General features: G+C 44.8%; 1 protein-coding gene and 1 long non-coding RNA gene across 3 annotated transcripts in view; one reads left to right on the top strand and one right to left on the bottom strand.

Annotated features, from left to right (window-relative positions):
- DRG1 (developmentally regulated GTP binding protein 1) overlaps positions 1–17,504 on the top strand; it is a 38,046-nt gene that overhangs the window by 15,892 nt on the left and 4,650 nt on the right. The window contains exons 5-8 of one of the 2 annotated variants that reach the window (NM_001266937.1): positions 7,110–7,279; positions 11,353–11,483; positions 14,682–14,849; positions 15,118–15,240. In NM_001266937.1, coding sequence (NP_001253866.1) covers positions 7,110–7,279; positions 11,353–11,483; positions 14,682–14,849; positions 15,118–15,240 — 592 coding nt within the window. Of the gene's footprint in view, positions 1–7,109; positions 7,280–11,352; positions 11,484–14,681; positions 14,850–15,117; positions 15,288–17,504 lie in introns of both variants that reach the window. The other variant, XM_077948884.1, reaches the window with a different exon arrangement.
- On the bottom strand, positions 7,051–9,896 carry LOC144331806 (uncharacterized). Its single transcript, XR_013399309.1, has 2 exons — positions 9,830–9,896; positions 7,051–8,366 (listed from the first exon to the last, which is right to left on the bottom strand). It is a non-coding gene; the product is annotated as an uncharacterized LOC144331806 (long non-coding RNA).

The following is a 17,504-nucleotide window of genomic DNA, read 5'->3' as shown; positions in this document are numbered from 1 at the left end:
TGATACCTAATCTCTATTAAAAAATGAAAGTAGGCCGGGCGCGGTGGCTCAAGCCTGTAATCCCAGCACTTTGGGAGGCCGAGACGGGCGGATCACGAGGTCAGGAGATTGAGACCATCCTGGCTAATATGGTGAAACCCCGTCTCTACTAAAAATACAAAAAACTAGCTGGGCGAGGTGGCGGGCGCCTGTAGTCCCAGCTACTCGGGAGGCTGAGGCAGGAGAATGGCGTAAACCCGGGAGGCGGAGCTTGCAGTGAGCTGAGATCTGGCCACTGCACTCCAGCCTGGGCGACAAAGCGAGACTCCGTCTCAAAAAAAAAAAAAAAAAATGAAAGTAAATTTAAAAATTAAAAAACAAAAAGACATTATTGATCTCTCATTCTCAACTTGCTCTTCCCTTAGTCTTTTCTATCTCTGTAAAGGCAAATTTATCCTTCAGAACTTTTAGGTCAAATCTTTTTTTCCCTTTCATCCCCCACATCTACTACGTTATTATATCCAGTTGGTTTTACCTTTGAAATATATCTAGAGGCTAGCCACTCTTTTTTTCCCCCTTTTTCATCCTTAAGTGAAAAACATTGAGTTAGGTGACTGACTTCCTGGCTACTATGCTAAGGAGGAAATTCTATCAAAAGATGGAGTTAATCATACTTCTCAGTTCATGGCACATTTTCTTTTTTTTTTTCTTTCTTTTTTTTTTTTTTTGAGACAGAGTCTCGCTCTGTTGCCCAGGCTGGAGTGCAGTGGCCGGATCTCAGCTCACTGCAAGCTCCGCCTCCTGGGTTCACACCATTCTGCTCAGCCTCCTGAGTAGCTGGGACTACAGTCACCTGCCACCATGTCTGGCTAATTTTTTGTATTTTTAGTAGGGACAGTATTTCACTGTGATAGACAGGATAGGATGGTCTCGATCTCCTGACCTCGTGATCTGCCCGTCTCGGCCTCCCAAAGTGCTGGGATTACAGGCTTGAGCCACCGTGCCCGGCCTTTCTTTTCTTCCTTTTCTTTTTTTTAAGAGACAGGGTCTTGCTCTCTTGACCAGGCTGGAGTACAGTGGCATGATCACAGCTCACTGCAGCCTCAATCTTCTGGGATCAGGCGATCCTTCCTCCTCAGCCTTTTGAGTAGCTAGGACTACAGGCAGCATGTACCATCATGCCTGGCTAATTTTTTACTTTTTGAGAGACAGTCTCACTATGTTGTTCAGGATGGTCTCGAAAACCCTGAGCTCGAGAGGGTCTCTTTCTCCTCAGCTTCCTGAGTAGCTGGGACTACTGGCATGCACCACGGTGCCAGGCTAATTAATTTTTACTTTTTTAGAGGTAGAATCTCGATATATTGCCCAGGCAGTGATTGTTGTCTTACTGTTTTTCAAGAATTTCTCTTAAATACTTTGTCTAATATGATATTTACTAGTTACATGTGACTAAAATTTAATTACAATTAAATAAAATTTAAAATTTAGTTCCTCAATTATGTAAGCCATATTTTTTGTGCTTATTAGCTACACATGACTAGTAACTACTGTATTGGACAGTACAGATGCAGAATATTTTCATTATTGCAGAAACTGCTTTAGACATTACAAATATCGGCCGGGCGCGGTGGCTCACGCCTGTAATCCCAGCACTTTGGGAGGCCGAGGCGGGCGGATCACAAGGTCAGGAGATCGAGACCACGGTGAAACCCCGTTTCTACTAAAAATACAAAAAATTAGTCGGGCGCGGTGGCGGGCGCCTGTAGTCCCAGCTACTCAGGAGGCTGAGGCAGGAGAATGGCGTGAACCCGGGAGGCGGAGCTTGCAGTGAGCCGAGATTGCGCCACTGCACTCCAGCCTGGGCGACAGAGCGAGACTCTGTCTCAAAAAAAAAAAAAAAAAAAAAAGACATTACAAATATCTTCTCCCATTAATTTTGTCCAAGGTGGTATTTGTTGAATAAAAACCCTTAATTTTGTTAGAATCTACTCTTTATTTGTAGCTGGGATCACAGGTGTGTGCCACCACGCCCGGCTAATTTTTTTTTTTTTTTTTTTTTTTTTTTTTTTTTGAGACGGAGTCTTGCTTTGTCGCCCAGGCTGGAGTGCTGTGGCCGGATCTCAGCTCACTGCAAGCTCCGCCTCCCGGGTTTACGCCATTCTCCTGCCTCAGCCTCCCGAGTAGCTGGGACTACAGGCGCCCACCACCTCGCCCGGCTAGTTTTTTGTATTTTTTAGTAGAGACGGGGTTTCACCATATTAGCCAGGATGGTCTCGATCTCCTGACCTCGTGATCCGCCCGTCTCGGCCTCCCAAAGTGCTGGGATTACAGGCTTGAGCCACCGCGCCCGGCCATTTTTTTGTATTTTTAATAGAAACAGGGTTTCACCATGTTGGTCAGGCTTGTCTCGAACTCCTGACCTCAAGGGATCCGCCTGCCTCAGTCTCCCAAAGTGCTGAGATTACAGGTGTGAGCACCTGGCCTACTGTTTATTTTTTCTTATGGTTTGTGCTTTTAAAGTTTTATTTAAGAAGTCCCTATCTTTCCTTAGGTCTTACATATAGTCTCCTGTTTTTTCTATACTTTTGGGTCCTTTATTTACCTGGAGACTACTATGATATTAGAAGGGTATCCAATTTTAATTTTCTCTGTATAATGGGCCACTTTCCCCAACACCTTCTATTTTTTTCTCCTTTGATTTGTAGTGACTCCAAACTCTTCACCTATATTGTCACTTCCTTCGTGATGCCTTGTCTCTAGCATTATAGCCCCATCACTGGCCTTCCTGCTGCTATCCTGCTGCTCTGTAGTATCTTCTCACTACAGCTAGAATGATTGTGTATAAGAAGTCAGATCAGTCTAGGCATGATGGTTCATAATTGTAATCCCAGCACTTTGGGAGGCTGAGGCAGGCAGATCACTTGAGGCCAGGAGTTCCACATTATCCTCGCCAACATGGTGAAACCCCATCTCTACTAAAAATACAAAAATTAGCTACTTGGGAGGCTGAAATGGGAGGATCACTTGAACCTGGGAGGCGGAAGTTGTAGTCAGGTGAGATGCCACTGCACTCCAGGCTGCGTGACAGAGTGAGACTGTCTCAAAGAAAGCAAACAAAAAGAAGTCAGATTATGTCATTTCTTGGCTGTATCTTCTGATGTTTTCCCGTATTATTTGGGATGACACCCAAAGTCTTTACCGTAAATGACCTGACCCCTGGCTGCCTCTCTGACCTCTTTTCTATCACTTCAGTCACTGGGCCTAAGATATCACTGGCCGTCCGTGCGCGGTGGCTCACAGTCTGTAATTGCAGCACTGTAATTCCACAGTCTGTAATTCTAGCACTTTGGGAGGCCGAGGCAGGCGGATCACGAGGTGAAGAGATCGAGACCATCCTGGCCAACATGGTGAAACCCCACCATTTTTATTAAAAATATAAAAATTAGCTGGGCATGGTAGCGCGTGCCTGTAGTCCCAGCTACTTGGGAGGCTGAGGCAGGAGAATTGCTTGACTCTGGACGGCAGAGGTTGCAGTGAGCCGAGATCGCACCATTGCACTCCAGCCTGGTGACAGCAAGACTCTGTCTCAAAAAAAAAAAAAAAATAGCTGGATGTGGTGGTGTGTTCCTGTAGTCCCAGGTGTTTGGGAGGCTGAGGTGGGAGGCTCTCTTGAGCCCAGGAGGTCAAGCTGCAGTGAGCCGTGATCATGGCACTGCACTGCAGCCTGGGCAACAAACAGAGACCCTGTCTCAAATAATAATAGTAATAATAAGGTCAGGCGTGGTGACTCAAACACCTGTAATCCCAGCACTTCGGGAGGCTGAGGCGGGTGGATCACCAGGTCAGGAGATCGAGACCATCCTGGCCAACATGATGAAACCCCGTCTCTCTACTAAAAATACAAAAATTAGCTGGGTGTGGTGGTGTACGCCTGTAGTCCCAGCTACTCAGGAGGCTGAGGCAGGAGAATCGCTTAAACCTGGGAGGCGGAGGTTGCAGTGAGCCGAGAGATCGCACCACTGCACTCCAGCCTGGCAACAGAGCAAGGCTCCGTGTCAAAAAATAATAATAAAAATAAAATCATGGCCAGGCATGGTGGCTCACGTCTATAATTGCAGCACTCTGGGAGGCTGAGGCGGGTGGATCACTTGAGGTCAGGAGTTTGAGACCAGCCTGGCCAACATGGTGAAACCCTGTCTGTACTAAAAATACAAAATGTAGCCAGGCATAGTGATGCATGCCTGTAGTCCCAGCTACTTGGGAGGCTGAGGCAGGAAAATAGCCTGAACCGGGGAGGTGGAGGTTGCAGTGAGCTGAGATCATGCCATTGCATTCCAGCCTGCATGACAGAGTGAGACTCCATCTAAAAAATAATAAATAAAATCAGGCTGGACATGGTGGCACATGCGTGTAGTCCCAGCACTTTGGGAGGCTGAGGCGGGCAGATCACCTGAGGTTGAAAGTTTGAGACTAGCCTGACCAACCTGGAGAAACCCTGTCTCTACTAAAAATACAAAATTAGCTGGGAGTGGTGGCCCATGCCTATAATCCCAGCTACTTAGGAGGCTGGGTCAGGAGAATTGCTTGAACCCAGGAGGCGGACGTTGTAGTGAGCCGAGGTCTCACCATTGCACTCCAGACTGGGCAACAAGAGTGAAACTCTGTCTCAAAAAAAAAAAAAAAAAAAGTCTTACCACTGAGGCTGGGCATGGTGGCTCACGCCTGTAATCCCAGCACTTTGGGAGGCCGAGGTGGGCAGATCGTGAGGTCAGGAGTTCAAGACCAGCCTGAACAACGTGGTAAAACGCCATCTCTACTCCATCTCCAAAGGAAAAAAAAAAAAAAAAAGAATGAGGGTCAGGTGCAATGGCTTATATCTGTAATCCCGGCAGTTTGGGAGAGTGAGGCAGGAGGATTGTTTGAGGCCAGGAGTTCAAGACCAACCTGGGCAACATTGCAAGACCCTGCCTCTACAAAAATTAAAAAAGAAAAAATAGTCATGTGACATGGCACACATGTGTAGTCCAAGATATTCAAAGAGGCTGAGGCAGGAGGATCAGTTGAGCCCAGGAGGTAGAGGTTATAATGAGCTATGATCATGCGACTGCACTCCAGCCTGAGTGACAAAGCAAAAGCCTTTCTCTTCAAAAAAGAGAATTTAAAAAAATGAGGAACTAGAAAGTTGATGGAAGCAGAATTTTTTTTTTTTTTCCTGAGATGGAGCTGTTACCCAGGCTGGCTGGAGTGCAGTGGCATGATCTCGGCTCACTGCAACCTCTGCCTCCCCGGTTCAAGCGATTGTTGTGCCTCAGCCTCGTGAGTAGCTGGTATTACAGGTGTCCACTACCACGGCCAGCTAATGTTTTATTTATTTACTTATTTTTGGAGATGGATTCTTGCTCTGTTGTCCAGGCTGGAGTGCAGTGGCGCAATCTCAGCTCACTGCAACCTCTGTCTCCCGGGTTTAAGCGATTCTCCTGCCTCAGCCTCCCAAAGTGCTGGGATTACAGATGTAAGCCACTGTGCCTGGCCAGTTTTTGTATTTTTAGTAGAGTCGGTTTCACCATGTTGACCAGGCTGGTCTTGAATGCCTGGCGTCAGGTGATCTTCTCGCTTCAGCCTCCCGAAGTGCTGGGATTATAGGCGTGAGCTCCCATTCCCAGCTGGAAGCAGAATTTTTTTTTTTTTTTTTGAGACGGAGTCTCGCTCTGTCGTCCAGGCTGGAGTGCAGTGGCCGGATCTCAGCTCACTGCAAGCTCCGCCTCCCGGGTTCGGGCCATTCTGCTGTCTCAGCCTCCTGAGTAGCTGGGACTACAGGCGCCCGCCACCTCGCCCGGCTAGTTTTTTGTATTTTTTAGTAGAGACGGGGTTTCACCGTGTTAGCCAGGATGGTCTCGATCTCCTGACCTAGTGATCCGCCCGTCTCGGCCTCCCAAAGTGCTGGGATTACAGGCTTGAGCCACCGCGCCCGGCCTGGAAGCAGAATTTTTGACAAATGAATTTTAATATAGAAATAGGCCAGATACTGTGGCTCATGCCTGTAATCTTGGCACTTTGGGAGACCAAGGCAGGAGGATTGCTTGAGGTCAGGAGTTAAAGGCTACAGTGAGCTATGATCATGCCACTGCACTGCAGCCTAGGCAATAGAGTGATACTCTGTCTCAGTCAATATAAATATAAGTATGTATTAATAAAAATAAGATATTCAGGCACAAAATACTACATTTTTTTTTTTTTTGTACAGATTGAATCTTACTTTGTTGCGCAGGCTGGTCTCAAACTCCTGGCTCCAATCAGTCCTTCTGCTGCAACCTCCCAAAGTGCTAGGATTATAGGCAGGAGCCACTGTGCTGTGCCAAAATAATATATTTTATATGATTTCATTTATATGAAATTCTAAAAAGTGCAAACTATGGTGGCAGAAAGCAGATCAGTGGTTGGCTGGGAATAGTGGGGAAGATTGAAAGGAGTTAGTTACAAAGGAATGCTGTAGGTGATGGAAATATTCCGTGTCTTGATTGCTTAGGTGGTTACACAGGTATATACATTTGCCATCGAACTGTGTGCTTTAACATGGATATAATTAAAAAAAAGTTGTACCTCATTAAATTTGGTTTAAAATATGCTAACCAAGGGTGGGCGCAGTGGCTCACGCCTGTAATCCTAGCCCTTTGGGAGGCTGAGGTGGGTGGATTGCCTGAGCTCAGGAGTTCAAGACCAGCCCAGGCAACATGGTGAGGAAATCCCATGTCTACTAAAATACAATTAGCTGGGCATGGTGGCACGTGCCTGTAGTCCCAGCTACTCGGGTGGCTGAGGCAGGAGAATCGCTTGAACCCGAGAGGAAGAGGTTGCAGTAAGCCAAGATTGTGCCACTGCACTCCAGCCTGGGCGACAGAAAATGTATCAACTCTTGGGCAAATATGTGCTGATTTCATGGCATACAAGGCAAATTGACTTCTGGTATAACTCTTTTGTAGCTATAAGAACTTCGTGTATGTATGTATGTATGTATTACAAAAAAATCCTTTGACACTTAAATGTAGGGGGAAAAACACCTCTACTTGAGTATTTGGGTTAGTTAAGGCTTTATTGAACTTTCTTGGGTATGTTTTTTTCTTACTCTTCAGTGGCCCGAACCTGTAACTTGATCTTGATTGTTCTGGATGTCCTGAAACCTTTGGGACATAAGAAGATAATTGAAAATGAGCTGGAAGGCTTTGGCATTCGCTTGAACAGCAAACCCCCCAACATTGGCTTTAAGAAGAAAGACAAGGGAGGCATTAATCTCACAGCCACTGTAAGTGGGGAAGACGACATGGGGCAGGCTGCTGCAGGAATAGGAGTGGGGAGTGGATTAGGGTGCATGGACATTGACATTGGAAAATTTCTTGGCTTTTCCCTGCACTAATTGAGATAGCACAGTGACTTCATAATGACTGACAAGAAAGACTTCAAGATTAGGGTAGGAGCCAGTCTCAGACTTACCTTTGCTGCTTATTTCCTCTTTTGGATTATCTATTAGGGATGATATGGGAGTGTGAACCAATATTATGCTTGCATAAAGTACATGGCCGCCAATGTCTTCTGTTTTCATTCATTTAACACAAATTTATAGAGTGCCTACCATGGGCCAAGCATTATTTTAGGCTCTGAGCAGGAATGGAAGAGGGAATAGTGAAACCCCCTGCTTTTATTTTCTAGTTGGATAGAATAGCAAATATTAATGAGTAAAATATAATGTATTAGTCAATGATAAATGTGAGAACACAAAGTAGGGAAAGGAGATAGAGTGTTGGTGTGAGGGTTGCGGTTTTAAGAACGTTGGTCAGGGAAGTCTTCACTGAGGTAACATGAAGGTGTGAACCAAGTGGATATCTTGAAGAAGAGCATTTGCTTCATGCAGAGGAAACGTCCAAGTGGAAAGGTACTGAGGCAGGGCATGTCTTCCCATGTTTGAGGAACAGCAGAATGAGCAAGTAAGAGAGTAGTAAGAGATGAAGTCATAACATAGGGACATATGTGCTTTTACTTTACAGGAGATGGGTAACTTGGTTGAGTTCTGACCCACAAACATGATTTGACTTAGGTTTTAGTGGAATAATTCTGACTCTTATGTTGAGAATAGATTGCAGTAGGTTAAGAGCAGAAACAGAAATAATTTAAGAGGTTATTGCAATAACCAAGAAGTGATAGCTTCCTGGACCAGGGTTGTGACAGTGAAGGAGTTGAAAAGTGGTTGGTTGTGGAAAGATTTTGAAATAGCTGATAGTAATTACATCTGGATTGGGTATGCATTGTGAAAGAAAGAGTCAGAGATGCCTGTTTTGTTTTTTGTTTGTTTGTTTGTTTACTTATTTAGAGATGGAGTCTCACTCTGTCTTGCTCTGTCACCCAGGCTGGAGTGCAGTGGCGCGATCCTGGCGCACTGCGACCTCTGCCGACCAAGTTCAAGAGATTCTTCTGCCTCAGCCTCCTGAGTAGCTGGGATTACAGGTGCCTGCCATTGTGCCCGGCTAATTCTTGTATTTTTAGTAGAGACGGGGTTTTACCATGTCGGCCAGCCTGGTTGATCTCATTCTGTCGCTTAGGCTGGAGTACAGTGGTACAATCACTGTTAGCTCAAACTCCTGGGCTCAAGTGACCCTCCTGCCTCAGCCTTCTAAGTAGCTAGGGCTATAGTCACATGCCTCCAGGCTTGGCTTTTTTTTTTTTTTTTTTTTGGTAGAAACGGAGATTTGCCATGTTGCCCAGGTTGATCTTGAACTTTTGGCCTCAAACTATCCTCCTGCTTTGGTCTCCCAAAGTGTTGGGATTACAGGTGTGAGCCACCATACCCAGCCACTTTTTTTTTTTTTTTTTTTTGTACTGAGCTAAAAAAAAAAAATGAACTCTTTTTACTAAAATGGTAGGACTTTTGGTAGAGTAGGTTTGGAGGGAAGGAGAAGATCAGGATGTTAAGTTTTAGATGCCAGTTAGACATCTAGGTGTTTCTGTCAAGAAGGCATGTGGGGTAGGTTGGGCACAGTGGCTCATGACTGTACATCTATAATCCCAGCACTTTGGGAGGTTGAGGCAGGAGGATCACTTGAGCCCAGGAGTTCAAAACCAGCTTGGACAACAAAGCGAGACCCCATCTCTACTAAAAAAAAAAAAAAAAGGCATGAGGAATTATTTAGGCTGCATGAGGAATTACCTAGACTGGATATATAAATTTGGTGATTATCAACTTTAATGTCATGGACCTAACTGAGATCACCAAGGATGTGAGTATAGATAGAAAAGAAAAGAGAGTCAGGCGTGGTGGCTCATGCCTGTAATCCCAGCACTTTGGGAGGCCAAGGCGGGCAGATCACAAGGTCAAGAGATCGAGGCCGGGCGCGGTGGCTCAAGCCTGTAATCCCAGCACTTTGGGAGGCTGAGACGGGCGGATCAGGAGGTCAGGAGATCGAGACCATCCTGGCTAACACGGTGAAACCCCGTCTCTACTAAAAAATACAAAAAACTAGCCGGGCGAGGTGGCGGGCGCCTGTAGTCCCAGCTACTCGGGAGGCTGAGGCCGGAGAATGGCGTAAACCCGGGAGGCGGAGCTTGCAGTGAGCCGAGATCGCGCCACTGCACTCCAGCCTGGGTGACAGAGCCAGACTCTGTCTCAAAAAAAAAAAAAAAAAAAAAAAAATCGAGACCATCCTGGCCAACATGGTGAAACCCTGTCTCTATTAAAAACACAAAAATTAGCTGAGCATGGTGGCACACGCCTGTAATCTCAGCTGCTCAGGAGGTTGAGGCAGGAGAATCGCTTGAACCTGGGAGGAGGAGGTTGCAGTGAGCCGAGATCACACCACTGCACTCCAGCCTGGCAACAGAGTGGGACTCCATCTCAAAAAAAAAAAAAAAAGAAAAGAAAAAAGAAAAGAGAATCGGCCAGACACAGTGGCTGATGCTGAGGCTGAAGTGGGCAGATTACCTGAGGTCAGGAGTTGGAGACCAGCCTGGCCAACATGGCAAAACCCTGTCTCTACTAAAAATACAAAAATTAGTCAGGCATGGTGGCACGCGCCTGTAATCCTAGCTACTTGGGAGACTGAGGCAGGAGAATCGCTTGAACCCAGGAGGTGGAGGTTGCAGTGAGCTGAGATTGCGCCATTGCACTCCAGCCTGGGCACCAAGAGAGAAACTCCGTCTCAAAAAAAAAAAAGAAAAAAAGAAAAGAGACTCAAAGAGATAAGACTTCTTAGACAAAGAGAGAGAAGGAGAACTGAAAGAGTTTGAAATGCTGGAAGCCAAGTAAAGTGTTTCAGATAAGAGTGACCAGTTCTGTCAAATGCTGCTTCTCTGTCAGAATTGAGGACTGAGACTTTCCTACTAAATTTAACACTCCAGATGATTTGACTGGCATAGGTTTAAGCTGTCTTGCCCAAAACATCTTTCCCATTATCCTGTCTTTTTTTTTTTTTTTTTTTTTTTTTTTTTTTTTGAGACGGAGTCTCGCTCTGTCGCCCAGGCTGGAGTGCAGTGGCCAGATCTCAGCTCACTGCAAGCTCCGCCTCCCGGGTTCAAGCGATTCTCCTGCCTCAGCCTCCTGAGTAGCTGGGACCACAGGCGCCGCCACCTCGCCCGGCTAATTTTTTGTGTTTTTTTTTTTTAGTAGAGACGGGGTTTCGCCGTGTTAGCCAGGATGGTCTCGATCTCCTGACCTTGTGATCCGCCCGTCTCGGCCTCCCAAAGTGCTGGGATTACAGGCTTGAGCCACCGCGCCCGGCCCCATTATCCTGTCTTAATGTTCGAATTTGAACATTTAAGATTATTTCTGTGTTAGTTTGCCAGGGCTGCCATAATATGGTACCACAGATGGGGTGGCTTAAATAACAAATTTATTTTTCATAATTCTAGAGGCTGGAAGTCTGAGATCAAGGTGATGGCAGGGTTGGTTTCTTCTGAGGCTTCTGTCCTTGGTTTACAGATATGACTTCATCTGGTGTTTGCTCTGTGTTTCTGTGTCCTAATCTCCTTTTCTCATTAGTACCACCAGTATTGGATTAGGGCCCCACTCTAATGACCTTATTTTAATTTGATTACCGCTTTAAAGACTCTTATCTCCAAATACAGTCACATTCTGAGATACTGAGATTAGGACTTCAACATATGAATTATTTTGTGGGGGAAGGAGGAACACAGTTCAGCGTGTAACACCTTCCTTGGAGTTTGAACATTTATTTCCTACTAAAAGTCAGTGACACTCATCCCGGATGTCTTTAGTAATGAGTTTGCATCTTAGCTAGAATTTTCCAGGTACATGGATATTGGTACACTTGGCAAGTATTTTTTTTTTTTAAATTTTGTGCTGACCAGTCATCTGCTATTCCCTTTCAGTGCCCCCAGAGTGAGCTAGATGCTGAAACTGTGAAGAGCATTCTGGCCGAATACAAGATTCATAATGCTGATGTGACTCTACGTAGTGATGCTACAGCTGATGACCTCATTGATGTGGTGGAAGGAAACAGGTACTGACTGAGTGTGCAGTCTGTGCCTGACTGGATTGGAAGCCTTGTGATGGAAACAGTATTGGATCTTGAATTTGGCAGAAGTTTATCTTAATTCCAGTTGTCCTACTATTTTTTTTTTTTTTTTTGAGATGGAGTCTCACTCTGTTGCCCAGGCTGGAATGCAGCAGCATGATCTCAGCTCACTGCAACCTTCACCTCCCAGATTCAAGAGATTCTCCTGCCTTAGCCTCCCGAGTAGCTGGGATTACAGGTGTGTACCACCATGCCCAGCTAATTTTTGTATTTTTAGTAGAGGTGGGGTTTCATCATGTTGGCCAGGCTGGTCTTGAACTCCTGACCTCAAGTGATCCACCTGCCTCGGCCTCCCAAAATGTTGGGATTATAGGCGTGAGCCACTGTGTTCAGCCTGTGCTACTATCTTAAATGATAGTGGGCTTTGGTTTCTTTCTTTCTTTTTTTTTTTTTTGAGGTGGAGTTTTGCTCTTGTTACCCAGGCTGGAGTGCAATGGCTCAATCTCAGCTCACTGCAACCTCTGCTTCCCGGATTCAAGCGATTCTCCTCCCTCAGCCTTTCTGAGTAGCTGGGATTACAGGCATGTGCCACCATGCCTGGCTAATTTTGTGTTTTTAGTAGAGATGGGGTTTCTCTATGTTGGTCAGGCTGGTATTGAACTCCCAACCTCAGGTGATCCACCCCACCTTGGTCTCCCAAAGTGCTGGAATTACAGGTGTGAGCCACTGTGCCCGGCCTTTTTTTTGTTTGTTTTTTTGAGATGGAGTCTCACTCTGTCACCCAGGCTGGAGTGCAATGGTGTGATCTCAGCTCATTGTAACCTCCACCTCCCAGGTTCAAGCGATTCTCCTGCCTCAGCCTCCCGAGTAGCGGGGATTACAGGTGTGCACCACCATGCACAGCTAATTTTGTATTTGTAGTAGAGATGGGGTTTCATTATGTTGGCCAGACTGGTCTTGAACTCCTCACCTCAAGTGATCCGCCTGCCTTGGCCTACCAAAATGTTAGGATTACAGACATGAGCCACTGCGTCCAGCCTGTGCTACTATCTTAAATGATAGTGGACTTTTTTTTTTTTTTTTTTTTTTTGTGAGACAAGTGTCTCACTCTGTCACCCAGGTTGGAGTATAGTGGCATGATCTTGGCTCACTGCAACCTCCACCTCCTGGGTTCAAGCGATTCTTTTGCCTCAGCCTCCTGAGTAGCTCGGATTACAGGTGCCTGCCACCACGTCTGGCTAATCTTTTGTATTTTCAGTAGAGATGGGGTTTCACCATGTTGGCCAGGCTGTTCTTGAACTCCTGACCTCAGGTGATCTACCTGCCTCAGTTTCCCAAAGTGCTGGGATTACAGGTATGAGCCGCTGTGCCTGGCCCCCGCCCCCTGGTTTTGTGTTTTTTTTTTTTGGAGTCTTGCTCGGTCGCCCAGGCTGGAGTGCAGTGGCATGATCTTGGCTCACTGCAACCTCTGCCGCCAGGGTTCAAGCACTTCCACTGCCTCATCCTCCCGAGTAGCTGGGACTACAGGCGTCCGCCACCACACCTGGCTAATTTTTGTATTTTTAGTAGAGATGGGGTTTCTCCATGTTAGCCAGGCTGGTCTCTAACCTCAGGCAGTCTGCCTGCCTCTGCCTCCCAAAGTGCTGGAATTACAGGCATGAGCCACCATGCCTGCTGGCTTTGGTTTCTTTAGCTCTAAACTGAGGGATTCGTTTTGATTTCTGACATCCTTCCTTGCTTTTAAATTTAATTGTGATGGTCATATTCCCCATTTCAGTTTTTTTCTTTTACAGCCTCCTCCTATGAAATTCTCCATTTCAGTTACTTGCTGTAAACTAAGCTGCCCCCTAATCTTTGTCATGTGATAGTTGAAGAGAGTAGTAGGTGAGTCTGCTCTTCCAGAATTAATCCACCTGAGAAGTTCTATAGGCTGTGTCCTACAGAAGTCTGAGCCGGCCAGGCTGTGTCTGTTTTCTCCATCCTAAGAGTATGTAGCTGAGTATCTATTTCATGATACATTACTTTTTTTTTTTTTTTGAGACAGGGTCACGCTCTTGTCGCTCAGGCTGTAGTGCAGTGGTGTGATCACGGCTCACCACAGCCTTGAACTCCGGGCTCAATCCATCCTCCCACCTCAAACTCCTGAGTAGCTGGGACTATGGGCGTGTACCACCAAGCCAAGCTAATTTTTGTATTTTTTATAGAGATGTTGTTTCCTCACCTTGCCAAGACTGGTCTTGAACTCCTGGGCTCAAGCAATCTGCCTGCCTTGGCCTCCCAACGTGTTGGGATTATAGGCATAAGACACTATGCCCAGCCCATTAATATTATTGAGACTTGAATGAGTTAAGTCACTGTTAAAATTCCTTGTAGCATTTGCATATAATATTTTTAGTTCTCCTAGTCATTTGTTCCTGTATGTTGGATGAACGTATTTACTCCTCGTTTGAAAACAAACAGAAGCCAGTGTTTTCAGTTAGGCATTTTACAAGTGAGGCAGTTAAACCGTGAGAAGTTGTGGCTTGCCTAATTATTAGTAACCTTAGCTGTCATATTCATTGGACACTAGGAATATGACATTGGTAGATGTGATATCATTTTTACCAATAAATATTATTTATTGTACCAATAAATAAAACATTTTTTAGTCTTTAAATATAAATTATGTTTTAAAACAGCCATGTAGGAAACTGACTCAGAGGTTAAGTGACTTTCCTAGGGACACATAACATCACCTCTTCATATACACAGAGGATTGCTTCCAGGACCCCTTGCAGATAATGAAACCTGCAGATGCTCAAGGCCCTTATATAAAATGATATAGTACAGCTGACCCTCCGTGCCTGTGGGTTTTGATCTGCAGTTGGTTGAATTCAAGGATGCAAAACCTGCATATATGGAGGGCCAGCTGGGATTAGAATCAGTCTGAGCACTTCAAAGCTTGTGTTCTTTCCACTGCAGTATGCTTTCCCAGCAATTATCTTTATGTCTGGTACTAGGGCCTGACTTTTGTTACTTTTCAACCCATAGTTCACTTTTTCTTTTTTCTTTTTCTGGCTGATCTGCTACTTATGATTCCTCTTGAGAGCGCCAGTTGGGTCTGGGTGAGGGTGTGCTGTTCAACAGTCTGACAGTTTGGTCAACAACTCCAGACTAATACCTGTTTTTCTTCAACTTCTGTAGAGTTTATATCCCCTGTATCTATGTGTTAAATAAGATTGACCAAATCTCCATTGAGGAATTGGATATCATCTATAAGGTGCCTCACTGTGTACCCATCTCTGCCCATCACCGCTGGAATTTTGATGACCTATTGGAAAAGATCTGGGACTATCTGAAACTAGTGAGAATGTAAGTCTTTGTGGATAGGGTAATGTTGCTGTACGAATTAAACCAGACCGTCCTAAGATGACTTTCTGGAGCTCATTAACAAAATCTGGCTCTTTTTGAAAATATAAGTAAATTGGTTCCTATTATCTACTAGGTCATATTGAGGACACTTTTTCCCTCAGGTTGGAGGTTGTCCTGGTCTTATGTCAGGGGTGATGGAGGGTTGCTATACATTCAACACATGAGATATTCTAAGAAGGTGGTAATCTTTATGCCCTCTCTATTCTAGTTACACCAAACCCAAAGGCCAATTACCAGATTACACATCCCCAGTGGTACTTCCTTACTCCAGGACCACAGTGGAGGATTTCTGCATGAAGATTCACAAAAATCTTATCAAAGAATTTAAATAGTAAGTATCATGGGCATGTGGTCCCTCCTTTTTTCTATAAGTTACCAGTTTCACTAACTAGTAACTCATAGGATGGCATTTTTAAAAAGAAGGCAGGAAGGAGGCTACTGAAATGTTTGCTTGGCTGGAACTCTGCAGTGTCTTCTTAAAACCGTGCCTAATTAGAATAGGAAGAGCTCTAGAAACCTCTTTAGGTCAGGAAACCTGATGACACAAACAGCCCTGACCTTCCCTCATTATTTCATCTTCCTCTTGGCAAACACAAATATTAATTCCTGCCAATGTCACACTGGCCTCTACTGGGTACTGAGCCCCCTTCTAAACCTTAAACATGGGCAAAACCTCCCTAATCTCTCTCATTTTTCACTGATGACACAGGCTGAAAAAAGAATTACTTTATTTCTGAGATAGGGTCTTGGTGTTGCCTTGGCTGAAGTGAGTGGTGCGATCATAGCTCACTGGAGCCTCAATCTTCTGGGCTCAAGCAGTCCTCCTGCCTCAGCCTCCTGAGTAGCTGGGACTACAGGTGCACACCACTATACCCAGCTAATTTTTTATTTTTTATTTTTTGAGATAGTCTCGCTCTTATTGCCCAGGCTGGAGTGTAATGGTGTGATCTTGGCTTACTGCAACTTCTTCCCGGGTTCAAGTGATTCTCCCACCTCAGCTGCCTCCCAAGTAGCTGGGATTACAGGCATGTGCCACCACACCCAGCTCATTTTGTATTTTCAGTAGAGACAGGGTTTCTCCATGTTGGTCAGGCTGGTCTTGAACTCTTGACCTCAGCCCTGCAAAGTGCTGGGATTACAGGCATGAGCCACCGTGCCTGGCCTTAAAAAATTTTTACTAGAGATGAGGTCTTGTTTTGTTTCCCAGGCTGGTCTTGAATTCCTGAGCTCGAGAGAGTCACCTGCTTCAGCCTCCCAAAGTGTTAGGATTATAGGTGTGAGCCACTATGCCCAGCATATTAATTTTTTATTTTGAACTTACTGTAGACTTAAGCAAAGTTGCAGATACAGCACAAAGAGTTTCCTTTTATCTCTCACCCCACTTCTAATGTTAACAGCTCACGTTACTATAAAATTATCAAAAACAGGAAATAAGCATTGGTATGATGTTGTTAACTATAGACCTTATTTGAATTTTATCACTTTTTCTTTTACTAGTGTCTATTTTGTGTTCCAGGAACCTGTGTGGCATCTAGTTGTTACTTGTTTGTAGTCTTTGTGTTCTAGTTTACCAGTAATATTTCCTTAGACTTTCACTGTCATTGATGACCTTGATGCTTTTGAAGAGTGTTCACTAGTTATTTGATTGAATGTTCCTTATTTTGAGTTTGTCCAGTGTTCTGTTATGATTGAAATGAGATTATGTATTTTTGGTAAGAATACCACAAAAATAATGATGTGTTCTTCTCGGTGTATCATTACATGAGATTCATGATGTTGATATACCTTACTGATGATAATATTCATATTGATTACTTGGTTATGTTGGTGTAGGGTGGGTTTCTCTGCTGTGAAGGTAGTATTTTTCTCTCCGTATTTGATAAGTATCTTGGGGTACTTTTGAGACTGTGAAAGTCCTGTTTATCTTCAAATTTTTGCCTGCTGATATTAGCATCTACTGGTGAGGCTTGTCTGTGACATTTATGGCTATGGTGTTTACCTAACGGTGATTCTTTTTTTTTTTTTTTTTTTTTTTTTTAAGACAGAGTCTCGCCCTCTCACCCAGGCTGGAGTGCAGTGGCGTGATCTCAGCTCACTGCAACCTCTGGCTCCCTTGTTCAAGCGACTCTTCTGCCTCAGCCTCCTGAGTAGCTGGTACTACAGGCGTGTGCCACCATGCCTGGCTAATTTTTGTATTTTTAGTAGAAATGAGGTTTCACCATGTTGGTCAGGCTGGTCTGAAACTCCTGACCTCAGGTGATCTGCCTGCCTCGGCCTCCCAAAGTGCTGGGATTACAGACAGGCATGAGGTACCACGCCTGGCCTAATGGTGATTCTTTATTTTCCTTTTTTATTTTATGTTTATTTATTGGACTTCTGTATGTTAGAGCTACCACTTCCCCTATTTAACTCATAATTCCTATTGGTATGAGCTCTAGATTATTTTATTCTATAGGATGTAATCTAACACTGTTATTATTTTGTTGCTCAAGTTATTACAAAGCTTTGGCCATTAGGAACTCCTTCGTGTTGGCCCCTGTGTTCTTTTGATAAGCTGCTTTTTTTTGAGACAGGGTCTCACTGTTGCCCAAGCTG

The sequence above is a fragment of the Macaca mulatta genome, chromosome 10 (genome assembly GCF_049350105.2).
Source record: "Macaca mulatta isolate MMU2019108-1 chromosome 10, T2T-MMU8v2.0, whole genome shotgun sequence".
Taxonomy (NCBI): Eukaryota; Metazoa; Chordata; class Mammalia; order Primates; family Cercopithecidae; genus Macaca; species Macaca mulatta.
Note: the sequence above shows the minus strand (reverse complement) of the source record. Positions and strands in the feature narration are given on the sequence as shown.